The sequence below is a fragment of the Octopus bimaculoides genome, chromosome 4 (genome assembly GCF_001194135.2).
Source record: "Octopus bimaculoides isolate UCB-OBI-ISO-001 chromosome 4, ASM119413v2, whole genome shotgun sequence".
Classification (NCBI taxonomy): domain Eukaryota; kingdom Metazoa; phylum Mollusca; class Cephalopoda; order Octopoda; family Octopodidae; genus Octopus; species Octopus bimaculoides.
In genome coordinates this window covers 38,840,115-38,863,137 of record NC_068984.1, presented here as the reverse complement: position 1 = coordinate 38,863,137, position 23,023 = coordinate 38,840,115, and the positions used below count along the sequence as shown (strand labels likewise).

Here is a 23,023-nt window from a genome sequence, read left to right as displayed (position 1 = left end):
TCTCCCTCTCCTGTGATCAGCACTTCTTTACACAGCTGTCCTCATTCATATGTATCACATGTCCAAACCAACTTAGTCTCTTGTATGCTACATTTGATTCTTCTTATGCCCAGCTTTTCTCTCAATACATTTGCACTTTATTGTACATGCGCACTGATGTTGCACATCCAACGGAGTATACTACCTTCATTTCTCTCCAGTCTACACATGTCTTCTGCGTTCAGAACCCATGTCTCACTACCATGGAGTATAGTCATTCATGCACAAGTATCATACAGTCTACCTTTCACTCTGAGAGAGAGTACTTTTGCTGCCAACAGAGGTAATAGCTCTCTGAACTTACACCCAATTCTTATTCTAGGAACAATACTTTCAGAGCATCCTCCACCATTGCTTATTTCGTTACCTAGGTAACAGAAACTATCTACAACCTCAAGAGAGCCTCCTGGGCATTTGAGAGAATCTAATTCTTGTTGTCTCTTAGTGCTTATTGTTCCTGCACATCTGCCACATACAAAGACTACTCTATCTGTTAATCTACCTGTGATATCACTGCATCTCTTATGTGTCCATAGTTTACACTGGGTGCAGTGAATGGAATTTCTTCCAACTCTTTTCCTACATATGGAGCAAGGGCATTTACCTGATGGAAAGAAAGTTTTATCTTCTTTCTTATAATAACCTCTTTTGTCTTAGCTAGGTTAACTTTAAGGCACTTTGATTCCAAGTTTTGTTTCTATACCTGGAATTTCTTCTCCAATTCTGCTAAAGTTTCTGCAATAAGAGCAATGTCATCAGCATATAGTAGTTTCCACAGGTACCCAGTTTTGAATTCCTCTGTTATGGCCTGGAGGACTATAATGAATAAGAGTGGGCTGAGAATTGAGCCCTGGTGTACTCCTACCTGAAAGCTAAATTCACTGTATTCATGGCTAACTCTCACCTTACTGATGGCACCACTGTACATGGCTTGTACAGCTTTAACAAGCCACTCCTCTACTCTTGACTTTCTTAGAGCCCACCATATAACAGAGCAGTGAACTCTGTCGAAAGCTTTCTCTAGGTTGACGAAAGCTAAGTACAATGGCTTACTTTTGGCCAAGTGATTTTCCTACAGCTGTCTCACTAGGAAGATGGCATCAGTGGTACTCTTCCCAGGTACAAAACCAAACTGCATCTCATCTAGTTTAATTCTGTTCCTAATCAATTGAGTAATTTTCATGACTTGCAGAAATCTCATACCCTTGATACAAATTGGAAAACTGAGTTTCTTCTTCAGATATAGAATGTAATAGTATTTGTAGTCATCAGATGTAACAGAGTTTCCATGATGACTTATTCAAACTAAGATCCTGTATTAAAATGTTATGTTTTATTACTCTTACACAAATCCTTTGCAAAAATAGTGTATTTTGCTATAAATATACATATTTAACTTCATCTGGAACCATTTTACTCCCATTTCAGTCTGTTTTAAAACACCTAAATCAGAGTCATTAATACTTACATTTTAGTTAATCCTCCATATATGGTATCATTTGGTGTTTTTATTCAAATGTGTGTCCAATTACATTGACGATGCAACACAGATGAACATGAACAAAGACAACGTATAAATGCACTTGTAATTTCTGATTTATGTATTCTGCAAGCTATTTCATTCACAAATATCTGTAATAATACTTTTCCTGAGGCATCTAAAATATCCATCTGATATCACAACTGTTTCAACAAGATTATTTTCCCACGATTATCCCTTGTTATATCCATTCTTCATTTTTGCTTTTCTTTTCTCTATTTAGCTTTTTAGTAACTTCTGAATATTCTTTTGTTTTTAATTATTTTGTAATGGTGCTAGACTTTAAAACCTGTGGGGCATTCTTACTATTTTAGTGGACAACCAGCTGTTGCAAGTTTTTGGCTTTAATTGTTGGACAGGATTTCATATATCACTTTCTGGTTATGCAATGTCTCTTCAGTGTTTAAATTAGAAAGTAACCTCATTAATGTTAGGTAATTTACCCCTTTATCTTCTGCTTCATGTTTTGTTATTCCAACTTTATTGATTTTGCTTTCCTATTTTAGACTGAGCAAGTGCACATCAATCCTTCCCCAAATCAAAAGTCTGCAGTTTCAGAGACTTATCAATATGATATTGACCTTAGTAAGTGTAACAGCATCATCTTCTATTATCATTAACATTTAATTATGTTGATTGTAAGGTTGTAATCCTTTAAAATATGTATTAACAGTATGACATTTTAATTAAAGTATAGTTTATGTGCTAGATGTAGTGTACCTGATGACTCAATAAATCATAGATATACCACTACATATTTTCGGTTTATTTAGTGTATTTATGGAGTCATCCTAGGAGAGCCCAACCTTCTCCAAGATATACCCATTAGAAAACTCAAAACTAAGCTAGATCACTTGAAGGTTTTACAATACTGTTCCAAACAGCTATGTTGGATGACAGAGAGACATTGGCTGTGACCACTGAGGACATGCAAAGGCTTGAAAGAAATGAAGCTGGCATGTGCTGCTGGATGGGTAGTGTCAGTGTGCGTGTACAACAGCGTACATGATTTGAGAGAAATTTGGGTGTACAGAGCATCAGATGTAGTGTGTAGGAGAGAAGATGGGCTGATATGGTCATGTAATGCATATTAGATGTAGACAGCTGCATCAAGAAGTGCTGATCTCTAATTGTGGAGGGAACAAGTGGAAGGGGTAGACACAGGAAGACATGGAATGAAGTGGCAAGATCTTCAGATGTTGGGTCTCTTAGAGGAGATGACAAGGGACCGAGTCAAGACGGTTTGCTGTGCTTGAGAAGACACATCAAGTGAAGTAAAATTGTGGCCATCCATGCATACAAGCATGTCTACTACATCCCTCTCACAGCCAAGAGAGCCTAGTCTTATGAGCTTGTGGCTGCTGGTGCCACATGAAAGTACCTGTGCCAGTTCCAAATACAAGCACTGCTTCCAGTGCCATGTACCCATGCTGGTATCATGTAAATGCGTCCGTGCTGGTACCATATATAATCACTTGTATTGGCACCACATAAAAGCACCCATATTGGTGCCATGTAAAAGTGCCATTGTCACATTTAAAGCACCTAGTACACTTTGTAAAGTGGTTGATATTAGGCAGAACATCCAGCCATAGAAATCATAGAAAATATAACCCGGGCAGCTCTCCAGCTGGCCAGTTCCTGTCAAACCATCCATCACATGCCAGCATGGAGATGGATGCTTGATGATGATGATGATTATATATAAACACAGACACACACACACACACACACAACACATTTCGAGACAGATATTTTTCAATTTGCAGTGCCAAGTAGTGCAACCAAACCTGGAACCATGTGACTGCAAAGTCAACTTCTCAACCATCCATACCCTTCCCGTGCTTATGGGTGTTTTTGAAAATAAAGAGATGAGTTATACTGACACATAAAGTTAATGAGTCAGAATCTGATGGAAGGAGTATTGCAACATTTACAAAATGGAGAAAATTCATGCAGGATTTGAAATTTAATGGATGTAAATCAATCCATCAAAATAAATAAAATACCCTCACTTTCCTTAAATAATTATGGTAGTTATAATAGTGGCAACGGTGGTGATAGTGACGATGGTTTAGTAGTTACAATGTATGAATAAACTTGATGGCTTCAGTTGACAACATCTTTTAATTTATTGAAATACACTGCATGGTAGAGTATTATGCAAGATGGAAATTATGAGAAATATAATACACAGCTGGATAGAAACACCTTTTGAAACAACCATATGGAATTGCTGTTTAAAAAGTTTGAAGTCAAGAGGTCTAGCATTTATAAATATACAGAATAATTCAAGTCACTTTTGCATTTATATAAACTGGTTAACAGCCAGTGTCAGTTGAGATTCTTACTCTCTATCTCTACCTCCGTCATACCTCATACTTTCTCACCATAACCTTCATCCATATTCCATGTGCATTTATTAAACCCCACTGACTCAGTCCTATGGCTCAGGGATTCAAAGATAGTTGATACACTACCATGCTGTTCATATTACTGACCACCCTCACCATCCCACATAGCAGAACTAGGTATACCAAGAAACATGAACAGGTTTACCATTATACTGGGCCATTTATAGGACAATGAGTATTCTTTCATCTTTTATTAATAACATTTTTCTGATATATATATATATATATATATATATATATATATGCTGGGAGTTTTGCATATAGAGTGCCTTAAAAGCATGAATAATGCCTTGATCCATGAGCTGGATCGGTGATGCAGTGTTTGGTGGTAAGAATTCAGTTTGTATGCCCTCATATGACAGGTTGAGCACATGACTTCCAGCATTGTCCATTCAGAGAAGCACTTTGAATTCCAGTCCTTTTTCAGTGAAATAAACCTTGGCTTCAGGGATGAAGCACTGGTGAAACCAATCCAATGTCAATGGTTTTGTTATCCATGCCTTCTGGTTGTGCATCCACTACACTGGCAGCAGGTTCTTATTTTTGTTTTTGAGGGCTCTTGGGTTTTTGGACTTATAAAAAGCTCTGGCTTTATCATAAAGCCCACAGCATTTCCATTCATTATAATTGTGACACAATCTTTGTATGCCTTAAATCCAAGGGCTCTGGCCTCCACTTCTGAAAGAGGCTTGTCACATCCATATTGAAAACTTATTCACACGAATATCCCTTGATGATGGTCTTGAATATCTCATTCATGTACTCTTCAGCTGCAGGTTTGTCAGCAGAGGCAGCTTCTCCATGCAGGGACACACTCTTAAGGGTGAACTTCCTTTGAAATTTGTCAAACCAGCCCTTGCTGGCATTAAATTCAGTTGCTTTGGTGGGAGATACTGTAGATGGTCCTAGTTCAGGGCTATCTGGGTTGTCACCACCATCCGTAAACTTGCCATACAGCTGCCTGGCCTTCTCATGGATGGTGTTGGTATCCAGTGCAATGTTCTTCCTGCAGTCACTGATCCAAAGGGTTAAAGCAGACTATCCTTACAATAGCCTTATTGCAGGAAGTTATCACCCTTTTCGCTGTCTTGTTACAAGTCACTTTTGCTCCTGCTGCCCTTTTATTTTTCATCCTTCTTGATGTAGCAAACAGTGTACATGATTTGAGAGAAAATTGGGTATACGGAGCATCAGATGTAGTGTGTAGGAGAGAAGAATGATGCTATAATGGCAGCCTACATTGCATACTTTCTCCCTTCTTTAAGCATGTCAAGGAGTCTCACCTCTGCTATAGTAAGCATCTTCGTCTGGCACTTGGATTCACTGCCAGAAGCCTTAGAAGGTGCAGAACGTTTGGGCAAAATTGTAGGACTTTAAATAAATTCACAATGTTACACACAAATGCAAAACAACACCACATCCCCCCCCCCCAAGTTTCGTTTTTCATAGGGTATGTGCAATTCTTTGTTTACTCATCTATGGTACACTTTATATTTTCTTTTAATATATTTTAATTAATGTGTTATACAGTGCAGTACTGTACTGTATTTTTATTAATTTTTAGGCATGAAAATGCTTATTAAATAATTAAATAATTAAAATCTAAAAAAATATAAATACCCATCAGCTGCAGAAACCCATGATGTAAATTTACATATATTAGCCAGAAAAATCCACGATGTATTGAGAGTGCGATAGGTGAACCACGATATGGCAAATGATTACTATATATGTATTTTGAGTTCTTTAAGCTCTGAAATGTCTGGAATCCTTTGCTTCCTTATCAGAATTCAATACCAATTGTGTGCTGTGACCACTAGACCAGAACAAAATACATAGTTGGCAATATAAAGCAGTGTTGTAAAATTACCAAAATTTTCAATCAGTTCAAATATGTTTGGAACAAATTTGAAAAGGGCCATTTTCACTGTGGTTTACCTTGGAGAAAAATTCTCAATTTAGGCAAAGATGCAAAACACCAGAATCATTTTGGAGTGCCTCCTATGGACTAATATATGTATTTTGAGTTCTTTATGTTCTCATCAGTAATACTGAAGTTTTTTTCTTTTCAGAGTGAGGATGCTGCCTAATTATCTAATATTTTGCTCATTGAGACGAGCATATCTTACCAAATGTTAGCTACAGTATGGTCCTGGGTTTGATCCTGTTGTGTGGCATCTTGGGCAACTGTCTTTTATCATAACTTTGGGTCAACTTAAGCCTTGGGAGTGAAATTGAATAGATGGAAACTGTGTGGAAGCTTTTTGGATTGATTGTACCATTCAAAGGTTTAAACTTGTTATACACCATATCACACTTACCCTACCTAATGGTAATGTGTCTGGAATAATTAGCCATTTACATGCTATTTCAATGTACAGGTTGTCCAACTGATTGAACAACTGAAAACTCCTATTTGGAAATTCTGACTGAGATCCAAAGAATCAGTCTAAAATATATTTTTGAGAGGTGACAAAGAAGCTTAATCTCTGCAATATAGAACTTATTGATAGATGATGCATTGGGGTGGTTTGCAGTTGGATGATGTTCATAACTGGGTAGAGGCAAAGACATGAAAGGGAGCATATGATCTGAGAGATAGTTACTGAAATAGAGAGAAAACAGAGTTTCAAAATTACATGTTAGATCTTTGAAGATTGCCTGAATTGATGGTGGGAGGACAGTTCTGTAAATTCATGTGAGAATTTTGATAATCCAATGATAAATCAATTGAAACTCTTTCATGAACATTATGAGTTGCTCAAAATGTGTTTTTTTCCCCTAAAAATCTGCAGATATTATAATAAATGAAACAGTGTGCTCTAACATCTTGCTTAATTGACATTTCTGATAAGAATGCAGAAGAAACCTATTATTTTCAGAATATGGCATCACTTGTTACATAAGAAAAAGCTAAACCACTAGAAGGAAATCTCAGTCACCAGGCCATGATTTTTCTTGTCATAAATCCTTTTTAATTATCTCTTAATACACTCAGGGTTAAGCATCCTATTCTAAAACCAAAATACAGACTGTTGTATATATTCTATAAAACGTTGAAATAACTAAATGTTTTATTTTTCTCTTGCAGTAGATTCCTCTGATTTTTCTCAAGTGTCATTAAAATTCTTGGAAGCACCAAATATGGAAAGTAACCAGCCTGTAAGAACTCAAAGGTATTTATAAATTTTTTTATTATATCTTTTTTTTTTAATGTTGTTAAAGACATTGAAGTATATTTACCCATAAGCATTTAAATTGGCCATATCTGGCTAAAATATTCTACCTGTTTCTGGCATTTCACATCTACCCTATGATGTCAATTTAAAACTAAACAATCACATCATTGAAATTTCGAATTATGTGACAGTGCATGATTAATTCAAAATAATGTGAATAAATAAGCTTTACATTTGAAAGAGTAATCAGAATGCTAAAGGATTAAATGCCTTTCAAATAAGTGAATGGAAATTATTTTAAACTAACTTTGGAATATTGCTTCTGTACTTGTATTGGTAGAAATCTGTTAGCTTATGATGTTCTTAAAAATATATGAAAAGATAGAACATGAATGGTGAATTGATAAGGTAATGATAGATTGGCTGTTTGTATCTTGTCATCAGTACAACATTGTGTTTATAGTTAAGACTCTTAGCTCTAAACAGTTTAGCACACTGAACTTCAATTTGATATTGTGGGTTGTATAATTGACTTCTATAAACAATGGCAGCATTGTGTAACTGATATACATTTTATTGGTTGGCAATACTCACTTTAATTCTTTTGGTGGTAATGCTCAATGAGTTATCTATGAGATAGGAAGAGTTGTCTCTCACTCGCTTAATGTTATGGAAATCGTGACAAGCACTTGCATTATGGATCCTTGTCATTTGTAAAAGAGTTAGTTCATATAAGGAAAACCTAAACCACTAGAAAGAAATCTCAATCACTAAGACTTTATTGAACTGCTTCACTTTTTGTCTATTCAGTTGCAGTTTCTCTTTCAAATTACTATCTTGCTTTAAAAAAATTCTAAACATAGAAATATAACTATTGGGACTTTTCATTTATTTACCTTACTCAGTAATATATTGTTGTTTCTAGTAACCTCAAAAGAAACCTATCAAAGAAAAATTATTTAATTATCAGAAGAGTAGGGAGAATGCTGCTGTTTGGGATGTTACTATGCTTGGTATGTGGAAAATGAATAAGATAGAGTGGAAAATTTATACCCAGTATAAACACTGGTTGCATAAGAAATGCAGTGATATCACAGATAGGCTAACAGAGAAAGTAATTAGACTGTTTCTGAAATCAGAAGATATAAAAAAAAATCGTCAAATTTAGCTTGAACACCTTGTATTTAAGTAATGATATGACCTAGTTAATCTAATTAGCAACAATTAACATTAACAAATTAAATCCGATTATTAATGCAGCTAAATATTTACATAAGTTTCTTTCTTTATCAGTGAATCATCAAGTGAAGAATCTCACAGTAATTTTTGTAAACCTTTACCACCCTCATCTATTGAAGACCCCAGTTCTAAACAAAATCTGTCGACACCTACAGGTATACAATTTTAGTTATATTTCTTGTAATTTAATAAACAATAAACATCACAAAATTATCTTTTAAACTAATAAACTTTGATTATAATTTCATGTTTCAAAATTCTTTCATCATCATCATCATCATCATCATAATAATAATAATAATCAGTGTCGTCATCATAATCATCATCATTTAACATCTACTTTTTCATGCTTGCATGGGTCAGATGAAGTTTTCTTTTCTAATGATTAATGAATTCTCTTTATGCATTTAATTATGTTAGCCATCATTGTTATTTTCTTCAACATCACACTACTACAGCTACCACCACTACAATTGTTTGTAACTTTTCATGAGCCAAAGAATGTTTTAATGGTCTTATTTTCCATAATATTCTTGACACTGGAAAGATTTTGACCCTTTTTCTGCTGGTGTTTCTTGACTTTTTCACTACTGGTATTCAGTTTATTGACTGCTGAGTGAAGGGAAGCAAAGTTTGTATTTAAAACCATAAAATATCAAACCAAAGTTGATGTTTATTTATGCTGGATGAAAGTGATAAGCTAGCTGGATTATTAGCACACTGAGCAAAATGCTTAGCAGCATTTTATCTATCTGTATGTTCTGAGTTCAAATTCTGCCGATGTCGATTTTGCCTTTCATCTTTTCAGGATTGATAAAATAAGTACCAGTTGGGCACTAGGGTTGATGTAATCAACTTACCCTTCACACGAAATTGCAGGCCTTGTGCCAAAATTTGAAATCAATATTTATTTATGCTGTATGAAGGCGGTGAGCTGGCAGAATTGTTAGTATACTTAGTGAAATACTTAGTGGCATTTTGTCTGTCATTATGTTCTCAGTTCAAATGCCACTGAGGTTGACTTTGCCTTTCATCCTTTCAGGGTCAATGAAAGAAGTAACAGTTGAGCACTGGGGTTGATGTCATTGACTTACCTCCTCCCCCAAACTTGCTGGTTCTGTGACAAAATTTAAAACTGATACTTTTTACCTACTCAAGGCAGTGAGCTGGCAGAATTGTTAGCATGCCAGGTAAAATTCATAGTAGCATTTCATCTGCCTTTTATGTTCCGGGTTCACTTTGCCTTTCATTCCGAGGTTGACTTTGTCTTTCATTTTTTTGGGGGTCGATAAATTAAGTACCAGTTGCATACTGGGGTTTGACGTAATCAACTTTCTCCCTCCCACAAACTTGTTTCTGTGTACCAAAATTTGAAACCAGTATTTATGCTGGTGCTTTTTCATTGGTCAAATCGGATCTCACTTTTAATATTTTGGATTATCTTCTACCTTTTACTTGTTTCATGTGTTTGACTGTAGCTATGCTGGAACACTACCTTGAAGGGTTTAGTTGAACAAATTGACCCCATTTCTTTTTCTTCTAAACCTGGAGCTTACTCTCTTAGCCTCCTTTTACTGAACTGCTAAGTTACAGGGACATAAACCAATACTGATTGTCAGGTTGTGATGGGTACAAATACAAGGACACACATACACACAGAAACACACAGAAACCCATCTTACACACACATGCAAATATATACATATATGATTGGCTTCTTTCAATATTCATCTACCAAATCCACTCACAAGGGTTTGGTTAGCCCAAGGCTATCATAGAAGACACTTGCTCAGACTACTACACAATGAGACTGAACCCGGAACCATGTAGTTGGGAAGCAAGCTTCTTACCATGCAACCATACATTGAATAACAAAGTAATCTTGATTAAAATTATTTCTAGGTCATGGTTCTCATGAAAAATCAAGTGCTGATGATTCCGTATCAGTGACTATACAAAATGTAAAGAAATCCAGGGAATTGGCTGCTGAATCAAAAAATAATTTGTATGTATCTTTTCATTTTTTTTTTTACTCGATTATTCCTTAGAGAAGGGAAACAAAAGTGTTTGTTTCTTAATGCAGTTTAATTACAAACATTTATAGCTAATAGAACATGTTTTTATTATTGCTTTTAGAAGGTGGTGAGTTGGCAGAATTGTTAGCTTGCTAGGCAAAATGTTTAGCTGCATTTCATCAGCCTTTATGTCCTGAGTTAAATTCCATATATGTCTTTCATCTTTTCGGGATTGATAAAATAAGTACCTTTCACTTTTGTCTGATGTTTCCCACATGTGTAGAATTCTACTGAAATAGTAGACTTAAAAAATATCAGAACACCACCAGAAAACCCAACATGCTAGAAACAACAGGTAAACGACATTATTTCTGAAGAAACTTCCCTGCTTTCCAAAAAGCTAAAAGTGAAACATTGGGAGTGTGTAGCTTTTTAAAAGTGGTGAGGTGATGAGTAAAATTCTTAGATTCATATTCTCTGTTTTTTTCTCCATGGATTACCAAGAATCAAAATTTGAAAAAGTAAAAAATTAATTTAGTGTGGAGAGGGAGAAAATTAAAATATTGAGAATGTGTTTTGTTGGGGAAATCCTAATTTCCTGTATCGCAAATATAGGAATTGGAAGAAATTTAGAAAAAAAAATAAGGGGGGTGGGGAATGTCACCTCGGACATGCTAGAAAGAAGAGGTAAAGGACAGGATTTGGGGGAAAACTTCCTTTTAAGTTTATATCGAAAATCAGGTTTTCAAATACGCTCATCACAAACACAAATTACACAATAGAAAAAGATCATTTCAATTGGGTTTGAGCTATAAATTTGCACGTGCACACTGCAAGAATTAATGTAATTCACACAGAAGTTTTACCTAGAGTGTGTGTATGCATGTGTGTGTGTCAAAGGAAGTTATTTTATGGCATTCTTTCATTTGAAGAAGCAAAGTTGTCAACTCGACATATATGGGATCATATAATTGTTTGTTAATTTCTGTAAAATTGTTTTAATTTCTGTATGCTTTGAAGAGAGCAGAAATTGAAACAGAGTATAAAATAAAAAGGTGACATTTGCTTTGAAGTGAGAGGAGAAAGCGTAAGGTGTACATGTATATGAAATGGACATGTGTGTGTGTGTGTGTGACAGAGGGAGAGAGAGAAAGAGTGAGTGAGTGAAGGTGCGTGTTGTGATGTATGAAATTTTTTGCATATATGTGCAAGTGGCACTTACTCTCTGTCTCTCTCTCTCTCTCTCTCTCACACACACACACACACACATTATCTTTCATATACATGTACATAAATAGGCGCAGGTAAAGAATACATACATCACCTATTTCGGTGTAACTCTAACCCTAAACACCGGGTTGCGCATCTTGATCTTTGCCCATAAATATATATGCATACATCTTTTTTGTGCATAAGAGAGAGTGAGTGAGGCTATATTTCCTCATAACATAGAAAAATGGATGTCTTTTAATGCAATTTTTTTTGTTGTGGCTTATTTTAATACAATATTTATGTGTACATTTTCATAACTGTTTGTCTGAGTAGAATTCTACGCATGTGTGAAACATCAGACGAAAGTGATACATTAGAAGCAAATCAAAATATTGTCCGAAAATAACCTCAAAATTGTGCGACCCAACCTAGTTGCCAAGGTTATTTTAGTTATAAAAAAGAGTTATTGAGTCAAAAACATAGTTTATTTGGTAGATACATAATAAACAGCTTTCTTTATTATAATACACATGTGACTAATTCGGAGAAACATTACTTTCATTATTCACACATTGTCACACTTGTAATGCAACACTGTAATTTTGGTTCAAATTGAAAGTGTGAAACTATTTTCATTTTGTAATGAAACCTGGTTGTTGTAGAGAAGTGTATTTGAAGTAACTATAGCTGGTTATTGAGATAACGTAAAAAATATGTAAATGAAAATAAAGTTTATTTGACATGTGTAATTGATTTGATTGTTCTGGAAGGTGGTGAGCTGGCAGAATCGTTAGCATGCTGGGCAAAATGCTAGAGTGGTATTTTGCCTGGCTTTATGGTCTGAGTTCAAATGCTGCTGGGGTCAACTTTGCCTTTCATCCTTTTGGAGTCGATAAATTAAGTACCAGTGAGACACTGGGGTTGATGTCATTGACTGGTCCCTCCCCCAAAATTTTAGGCCTTGTGCCTATAGTAGACAGGATTTGATTGTTCTGATCTTAACATCAGTTGGTAAGAATAGAAGTCATTTGATGACACCCTTTTATTTATAATTGGCTATCCTGTTGCAGATTCAGTCCAAGGAATATTGAAATAATACCCATCTTGTCCATTCCACAGAACAAGATTATACTGGAGAGCATCATAAAAGGGATGAGTCTGTGAAACACGTTTAAGGTTGTTACCTTGAACACGAATAAGAATATCATAATTTTCAATAGGATCACCAACTATAAGGATGGCTACTTCATTAAATGTGGGCTCATTAAAACAGTGTAAAATGTTCTTTACTATAGTTTACTATAGATGTAACGAACGTAGAAACACACACACACACACATACACACACACACTCATAGATTGATAATACTGGAAACAGCAAAACGTACACACATGAAGTTCAAGTGAAACGAAATGTAGTCAATATAGTTATGATATAAAAAAAATGGAAAGTCACCAATGTAAGAAAGTACAGAAAGTCAACATTTATTTGCAACATGTACTAAATGTTATAAAATTCATGACTGAATGAATGTCATGGTGAAGAAAGTGAAAGTCCAAGAAAATTCAGAAGGCATAATTCAATTTTTCATACAAAAATAATTAATCTTACAATTTTGAAACGAATGCTGAACCAAGTGTATAAAAAAGAAGATGCTGTTTTTGAACTGTGTAACATTATAGGCTGTAGAATAAATACTGAGTAACACAGTAAAAAGGTTGTGCAACGTTGATACTTACAATGATGAAGAATACAAGGACCTTTAAAAAAACATTATTGTGAAACTGGTTAGAAGGAGTGGAGTAACATTTCTGTAATTATATTGAAAGCTGAGGCTTTCTACTTCGCCAAGTTTCCGAATTTGTTATAATGACCAGAATGATATTTTTTTTCAGATATATTTGCAAGTATTGTGAGTGGTGTTAAAATCAGCCAAATCTTCATGTTGGTAATACTTACGGATGAACATTGTTGTTTGTTTGAAGTCCAGGCTGCAAATAAACTTTCAATATCAGTGTGTTTCACTGTTGTTGGTGGTGGTGGTGGGGTTACATACATTAACGCACACCTGAAGCCTATATTTGCCCCTGTGTGTGTCTGTCTCTGTCTTTAGATGTGTGTGTGTGTGTGTGGTCACAAAAATGCATGTATACTTACAGACACACTGTCACGCACATATGCTTGTCAGTCATCGGCCTAACGTAGGTAATGAACATGTGAACACACTCATATAGAAAATGTGATGTCTTCGTCATTGTGGTGGTGATATAAAATGTTGTTTACAGTAGGTGACTAAAAGAAAAATGATAATGTTAAATTTTTGTAATGCAAATATGTGAATGAAAATATAGTTTAGTTGGTGGCCAAATGCTTACTGAATCTTTTGATACCCCTTACGTCAAAATCAGCAATTCAGTTTTGGAATGCATAAGGAACATACGCACACACACACACACACACACACACACACACACACACACACTCTCTCTCTTATAGTTATCAAACTTGGGCACCAAACCATTAATAAGTTAATTGTTATCCATTAACTCAAGTCCACTTGAGTTAACTTCCGCTAACTCAAGTTGCTGCAACAATCTTTAGGCTCAAGTACTCGAAGTCCAAGGGCCTTGTCTACTGCAGTCTCTTGGTCGACACACTTTTGGCAGGCATCGACAAAAGGTTTAGGACCCTTCTGGAAGATGAGGAATGCCAGCTGGCTGCTGCTTTCCACCCCAGATTTTGCCTCATCTGGTTGGATAAGTACGACAACATCAAGGTTGCCAGGGTGAGGAAAAGTATGGAGGGTAAGGTTGAGGAGGCCATAAGGCAGCAGTCTGACAAAGTGAGCAGCAACAGTTGAGGCAAGAACAACGAAGAGCAAGAGGATGACTTCTTCAGTGGTGTCACTTGGCCAAAAGAGAGCAGCAGGAGCCACAGGTCACTCAAAGACAAGGCCCTGAATTTGGTCAAGACCTGGTTGGAGACCAACTCCAAGGACTTGCTGACAGATACTGCCTTCTCAAGTTAGCAAATGTTGGTGGACTTGTTCATCAAGTTCAACAGTGCTGCAGTGGAGTGTTTGTTCTCTATGGGCAAGGACATCTTGAAGGCCAAGAGATCATCTCTGTCTGATGAAAACTTTGATATGCTAATTTTCATGAAGGGCAACATTCATCTCATGAACAAAATGGAGAACAAGAAGAAGAGGAAAAATTTAATTATATATATATATGTCATGTTTTTCATTTTTTAAATTTTCATTTTTTTACAGACACTTTATTAATAAACTTTTTTTAGTTTAATACTAACATTGTGTTTCATTTGAATTTTTTTTTACCCTCTTCTGGCTTTAACAGCCTTTAAAAACCTTAAAAAAATGGACAAAATGAGCCTTTTTTAGGTTTTATAAAAGTTAAAACTATAAAATCAGCATTATTTAACTCTAAAGCAACAAAAACTATAGTCTTTGGGTTCTAAAGCCCTTAAAAAGGCCAAAAATGACTGATTTTTATAGTTTTGGCACTTTTTAAAGGTGTTAACTTTTTGGTTAATAGATTAACAGTTAATGAAGTTAACTTTTCAATTAATGGTGCCCACCTTTGCAAATTACTTCATAGTCTTTTTAAAATTCATTTCAATTTTTCCTCTCAGGAGGAGAATTCAAATGCAAATAGTTCAATAATATGCATTTAGAAGACACAGAGTTGTGTATATGTAGGAGCAAATGATATAGTGTATATTCACAGAAGGGCACTTATTCTAAGTAACAGATTCACATCTGAGCAACAGATGATCTCAGTCACATTTGTGAACTTCACTAATTGTTTTTTGCCAACATAGACCACTGCTACTTTCTTTGGACTTTGGTTTCATTTGCTGTAGTGTAGTTATTTGTCTCCAGGAAATAAATCCTATTGTTTCTTTTTTACTTGCTTAATGCTCTTGTGAAAGTCATGAATGTTTCAAGTTTCTTGTATTGTCCCATTTTTTTTTTTTTTGCATTTGTGTTAAAGTGAAGTATCTACACTTTTTATTCTCTTATTCATGCAAAGGGTGGTAAGCTGAAAGAATTGTAAGAAAAATGTTTTGCAGTTCTACATTCTGTGTTCAAATCCTGTCAAAGTCAACTTTACCTTTCATCTTTTAAGAATTGATAAAATAAAGAAATAAAGCAATGATCAAATACTGAGGTCGGTGATATAGCTTAACTTCATTCTCTCTAAGTTGCTGGCTTTGTGTCCAATTTAGAAACAATTCTTTTTATTCATACTTGCATATTATATGCAAAGAATAATTGTGACTGCACACGAACTGTTTGTTCATATGATTATACTGTCATGATTAGGTTTACAAGAAATAAAGATTATACAAATTTTTAAAAATTTAGCTTTGTTTCTTATAATTTATTTAGAACTGGAAAACCAGAGGAAATTAAATCAACAGCTTTAGCACGTAAATTTCTGTTTAAAAGTGATGAAGATACAAGTGAGGATAAAGGTAACTGAAAGAAATTATTATTCAAGTTTATTTTTTAAGTGCATATATATTATTCACTTAAAATTGGCTTTCTACTTGGTCATTCTTGCTGTCTAAAATTCACATATCACTGTTTTTTTAAAAAATTCTCAGAAAAGACGAACTCAAAACTTAAATATGCTGAATTCACCTATAAGAGATCATTACTACTGTTATCATTACTGCTATCATTATGATTATAATGATTATTTTTTAACATAGAAAGGACATGCCTTCTTCAATATGGCATATTGCTATTCAGTGATGATTACATTTCTTTTTACTTATGAAGTCCGCTATTCTCAGATCTGAGCCCTCTACTTCTTCCCAAGTTTTTCCTGGCCATAGGTACTTTCTGTTGTCAGCCAGTACAATGGATGTTTTGACAAACAAAATAACTCAGGACTGCTTATGCTCCACAATCTGGCCTGGCAGATGAACAGAAGGACCAATTCAATGGGGCTCTTTTGCAGATTATTTTGATGATGAAGTGTAGTGACCTTAGTGTGGCTGATGACTTCAATGGACATGAGTATATATAGAGGCTATGACTCTAGTTCTAGACATGAGAAAGAAACAAGGTTGCTGGAATTCTGTTATGCAAATGATCTGATGATCTACCACCAACTTGCCATTTGGCCACCTATCAATCTGCTGGGCACACAATTCAGAAAATCGACAGACACTTGTGAAGACAAAGTCTATGCTAATTATTTAGTATACAAGCAGGAGTTCCCCAGGGCTTGGTTTTTAGTCCCCTCCTACTAATCATAGTTCTCCAGGTTATAGCAAGATTTAAGACTGGTGCTCTTGAGAACTACTGTATGCTGATGACATTGTTCTTAAAGAAGAATCTATAGTAGAACTAGAAAAGAAATCCAGGCGTGGAAGAAAAATCTAGAAACAAAGGGCCTTAAAACTAGTCAAGCAAAACCCAATACTCTAGTAAACAAGAAAACAAACAGGACTCTCCTGAAGGAAAATGGCCCAGTTTGATATGTAGGAAAGGTGTTAGGCAGAAATTCCATATGGTGTGCTCAGTGCAGGCTATGGATACACAAGACATTAAGCGGAATCACAGGAAGGTTAATAGAAAAAGTAGACTTTGTGTATCATGTGCTGGAGCAATAAACACTAAGAACATACAGGAAGTAGATTCTCTCAAATACTCAAAAGGTTCCTTAGATGTAGCAAATAACTTCTGTTACCGAGATGACCTAATTAGCAGCAGAGAAGAATGTTCTGAAAATATAATTCCTAGCATAAGAATATGATGGAGAAAGTTCAGGAAGTTGTTACCTCCATTAATAACAAAAGTTCTTTGCCTCAACATGAAAGGCAGTTTGTATGATGTTTGTGTACAGACAATGAGATATTTCTCTTAAACCGATTTTTTTCTATCATCTCATCTATGCTCTCTTGTTCATACATTGCATACCAGTGAGCATTGTTTCTTTCTAGCCTTTGCACATCTACCTCTTTCTGTACTTACACATCTTGCTACCATTCAATATCACACTTTGTACTCTGTCCTCTACTCAGAGAGAAACCTTTTATTGTCAGCAGAAATAATACACGTATGTGTGTGTGTGTGTGTGTGTACCTCCATGTGTTTGTGACTGTTTACATTATTTTTAATACTAAACTATAATAGTTATTAATAGACATTTATGGTAGTGTCTGTACATGTATAGGGGCTTATGGGTTTATAACGTCCATATCTTCAGCTGGGTTGATTGTTTATGTCAAAAGCTAAAAGGTAAATGTTTAAAACTCAGCCAATCACAGTTTTTGATATGGTGTTGTTCAGTGCATTGCACCCTTTAAACTTCATTTGACTGGTTGTAATAACTTAAGAATTGTTGATTTATAACTGAAATTGTTTGACAGATGCTGTGGAGCTTTTTCATGTGACAGAGGTCAAAGTACCTTCACTCATTTTGATTTATATTTTTATATAAACATATAGCTTCAACCAGTTATAGGTTTTCTCTTCCTTCTTCTCTATCAATGGAGGTAAGCTCTTGGCTAGCCAGTTCTATAATCTGATTTTGAAATCTGGTTGTAACTTTTTTAATATTGTTGAGAACTGAATGAATGTTACAGTGTCACTTCCTCTCCTCTTTAAAACTAAAAGCTTATGTTCATGTTAGGAATCAATATTACTTAAGTTAATTAGTTACTAAATTAATATTGATTGTAAAGATATGAAACTGAATATTTTGTATACCAGTTTATTAAGAAGTTAAATTTCATAGAATTTCCTTTTGTTATGGTTATTGTGTAAATAAGTTGTCTATTAGTAAAAATCCCAAGAGACAAAGATGTTGTGGAAATATCAGTCAAATTTAATTTTGATTCTGAAAATTGAACTTTAAACAACAAATCTGTTCTGATATGGTTGTATTTTTCATTCATACTATGTTAAGGATTGTAAATAAATATGTTTTTCTATGTCAAGATTAATTAGTTCTTCAAAATTTACCAAAATAATTGCAGCCAGTGTTTACACATAAATGATTTATGTAATATGAACTATTTAGCTGTATATATATGTGCTATCTATTTTTCAGATTTTTTTTCCATCATTTTTTAAACATGCAGTGGAAGTGCAATTCTAATAACGTTTTTCAGACACTCCTAATCTTGAGTATTAACATAACAGAGTGAAATTAACGAAATTATTTTTCATTAGGTTAGAAATTGTGTGGAAATTATGGAAGATGTTCTGGAATAACATAGTTTAGGAGACAAATGCTGGTAGAAAAATCTGAACGTTCAATAATTTTTTTGTGTGTTTAAACTTAAGCTGTAGAATTTTAGTTTTTAAATATGTAAATTGCTTAATCTTTTCTGTGCACTTTCACTTTGTAAGCATTATTAAAGCATTCTCATTATTAAAGTATTCAAAGTTCAGTAAAATTCTCCAAGAGAGTAGAAAATGTAATTGTTTTCATATATTTGTTTTGGTTGATTTTCAGACTAAGATTATTTATGGAGAAATTATTACATCTTGAAAATTTATTTTAGCCGCTGGAAACACCTGCTGCATTATTGTATGACTTATCAAAATGAAAAAAAAAAATTCAATTAAATATAAATCATCATATACAAATTGAATTTCAATAGCCAAAGTACAGTGCTGACGTAGAGTATCTGTTAATATATCTATAAGGCAGTGAGCTGGCAGAAACTTTAGCACACCGGGTGAAATGCTTAGTGATATTTCATTTGTCTTTATGTTCTGAGTTCAAATTCTGCCGAGGTCGACTTTGCCTTTCATCTTTTTGGGGTCGATAAATTAAGTACCAGTTTCATACCGGGGCTGATCTAACCGACTGGCCCCACCCCAAAATTTTGAGCCTTGTGCCTAGAGTAGAAAAGAATATATATATATATATATATATATGAGGTAGAAAATATTTCAGTGGGGAAACACATGTGGTGGATATATATAGAGAATGAGAAAAGATGAAGAAACATAGAAGATTTGTTTTTCAGGATTTAAAGAGCATATGAGAACCATGATAATAAAGATGTTATACAATTTTGTACAAAATAAGGTTTTGTTCTTTCAACATAATTGAAGTAAGGACTGGTTTCGCATTGCTCATCAAACTGAGAGTTGAAAAAGACAAATTCCTAGCAATATTTTTATTTTTTACAACTCTCAGTTTGATGAGCAATGCGAAACCAGTCCTCACTTCAGTTATGTTGAAAGAACAAGGCCTTATTTTGTACAAAATTGTATAACATCTTTATTATCATGGCTCTAATATACTCTTAAATCCTGTAAAACAAATCTTCTGTGTTTTTTCATCTCTCTCTCTCTCTCTCTCTCTCTCTCTCTCTCTCTCTCTCTCTCTCTCTCTCTCTCTCTCTCTCTCTCTCTCTCTTTATATATATATATGTGTGTGTGTGTGTGTGCATTTAACATTTTGGGCTTTTAGACTGTTTTTTCTAAACCATATTTTCTTACCTCTTCCTTCTCCTTTTTGGTTATATTGTATGCTCTTGTTTTCCACTCTGATGAAGATCAATTGCCTTAATTCGGATGCCCTATGAAGATGAAGAATTTTTTTCTTGCATTTATGTATAGACTGCATTCTGGTAATCTGATTAGAAATAACTGTTAGCTTTGTTATGTCTTGCTTTGTATTAGTAAACAAGCTTTAAATGTGGTCCAATCGATGTGTTGGTTAATCTATGGTTTTCTCCATTTTCTAATTACTTGCATTGGTTCCTGATAAACACTTGTTTATCCTGTTGTTACCTGCACTCAGCGTGTATGGTGTCCCTGCGCACCATTGCCCAGGGATAACACAGGTAACGGATACTGATAGTACATACAGATATTTTATCCCTCAGTCGGTTACTACAACTGCTAAGCTCTATTTGTATATATGTGTGTGTGTGTGTGTGTGTGTAAGAAAAATTTTGATGCAATTAGTAATTTGAAAAAGAGAAATGAGTTTTGTTTTAAGTAGCTGTAACGATACTCTTAATATGGGTTAATGTATTCAATCACTTTTTCTAAAATATGTTCCCCTATGAAAATTGGAATTTGCATAATCTTGGGCATTATTAATTTACCTTCTGCTAGATAGTGAACCAGAAGTGAATACTCCATCAAGACATATTGCTTCTCTACAAGTTTCTCCAGTGTCTGTGATAGTATCAGATACAGCAGATGAGATGAAGTAAGTTGGTTGTTTGTATTATTTTAATAGCTTTTTTTTTTACCTCTTATTCATTTCAGTCATTTGACTGTGGCCATGCTGAGGCACTACCTTGCAGGGTTTAGCTCAACAACTCAACCCTAGTAATTATTCCTTAAGTTTAATACTTATTGTTTCAGTTTCTTTTGCCTCAGTTCATGACTAGTCCATGCCTATTCTATCTCCTGCATTACTGCTCCTGAATAAAAAGTGACTTATGCCCTCCCTTGAAGTTGCTGGCCTTGTTCCAAAATTTGAAACCAATATTTAAAGAACAAATTAATTTATGGACAGCATGGAATATGTTTCTATTGCTGTAGAGTTAACAGAGCTGAATACTCTGGTTCAGAGATAGTTTCAAAAATTCTGTTAATTTACTTTTAGATATTTGATAATTTGTTGCTTATTTTTGTTTTTGACAGTTACATTGATCCATCACCTGAACATCATTCATTCCCAATAATTATCCCTGATTCTCCAACAACAGATAATTCTGACCATGGTATATATTTTCATTTTAATATTTCTCTACTTTATGATAACGCAAGGTGTTGAGTACTTTTTGTATTGTAACATAACCCAATAAAGGGAGTTTAGAAGAATGAAAATAATAATTTGTCATTTCTCTTTCTTGATGCTGCCATAAGTTGGGGAATTTCATATCAGTGCTTCTCTATCACTATCTATTTTGCTCTGAGTAAAAGTTCCACTTTTCTTTTGTTGTCCTTAGTTATTCTACCATTACTTTTAAAGCAGTTTACAAATTACTACTATATTTGGCACAAAGTACCATATTTTTGCTTGTGATATTTATTGTGAAGATGTGTGACTTAATGATTAAGGTGTTGAGCCCATGATCTCAAAGTCACTGGTTCAATTTCTGAATTGGGTGACATATTGTGCCTCTGAGTAAGGTATTTTATTTCACATTGCTCTAGTCTTCTTAGCTGCAATGAGTATCAACTTGCTCTCTTTCCAGCAGTCACATTCTGGATGTTCTACAAGAGCAAGGGGGTTGAATGAGTTCTGTATCTGCTTGTTACTATATAGACACCTAAGATAATTTGAAAGCATGGTACATGTTATCAAGTGAAACTTGCTAGAGGCTGTACTTATGCTATTTACAGATTGTCTGAGATTAATGATATTGAGGAGGAAATTTAAGTGGGTTGACATTGTGGGGAAGATGGACTGGGTAAAGGAGTTAGTGCAGGACTGGGGGCATTGGACACAATGTGAAAGGTGAGACAAAGAGACAAGCAAGCTATTATAGTACCAGGAGAAAGGTTAGAGAGAGTAAAGCACACTTGTGGATCAGATGCTTGACTATATCTGTGAGAGATTTTATGCTAATCAGTCAAGTAGCCTTACTCTAAGGACCTCTGTGTGTGAGTAGCAGCATTGCCATCCTAGATGTGGGAGCAATACACCATTGTGAGCCTCACTTAAACTTTGTAGAATATCAATAATTGTTGGGGTCTGGATCAAAAGAATTGGCTGTTGTTTGGGAGCTTGGATAACTTGGTAGCTATGCAATGCATGAAGGCTTTTTTTATGCGTGGTCTTGCAAGTGTTAGATTGCTGGGTATGTGCCACTCAGTTTTTTTAGGGGAGGTGTTTCTCCAAATGTTGCAAGCCTTTTTTTTTCTCTGCATGAGCAGCTGTAGTGCAGCTTTGAGTGAACTACTTGGGGTACTTGGAGCATTGAATTCTTGTGTTTTGTACGTGGAGGACATGCTTAAAAGGATCATTTCATCCTTTTAGTTGTCACTATCCTTGTTGTTTCTGATGGGTTAACAATCAAGTACGTGTTCTGTTAGAGATAATTTGCATGAAGCTGGTGGAGCTCCAACCTGCTGATTGACTTGAAGTGTCATAGAGTAGGGGGTAAGGTGTTGTGTAGTATGTAGGTGTGTATTGTTTGGTAGTATTGAGGTAATTACAGTTACCTAAATAACTTTGTCGATCTTTGATATGAAATTATTTCTTTATTGAAGATTCTGGCTGTCAGGAATCTACAATGATGGAATCTACAGTGATGGAATCTACAGTGATGGAAGCTACTGTAATAAAAAACAAGGTAACTTTTAGAAACATTTTATTGAGTCAAGGCTTCTTTTCTGTTAAGTTTAACATTATTATATATATATA

At 34.8% G+C, this 23,023-nt stretch overlaps 1 protein-coding gene across 1 annotated transcript in view; it reads left to right on the top strand.

Moving 5' to 3' along the window:
- The window catches only part of LOC106881144 (bromodomain-containing protein DDB_G0270170), a 55,490-nt gene that overhangs the window by 4,137 nt on the left and 28,330 nt on the right, over positions 1–23,023 (top strand). The window contains exons 3-10 of the mRNA XM_052967627.1: positions 2,086–2,164; positions 7,085–7,169; positions 8,466–8,566; positions 10,314–10,416; positions 16,051–16,136; positions 20,758–20,854; positions 21,295–21,374; positions 22,870–22,952. Coding sequence (XP_052823587.1) covers positions 2,086–2,164; positions 7,085–7,169; positions 8,466–8,566; positions 10,314–10,416; positions 16,051–16,136; positions 20,758–20,854; positions 21,295–21,374; positions 22,870–22,952 — 714 coding nt within the window. The remainder of the gene's footprint in view (positions 1–2,085; positions 2,165–7,084; positions 7,170–8,465; positions 8,567–10,313; positions 10,417–16,050; positions 16,137–20,757; positions 20,855–21,294; positions 21,375–22,869; positions 22,953–23,023) is intronic.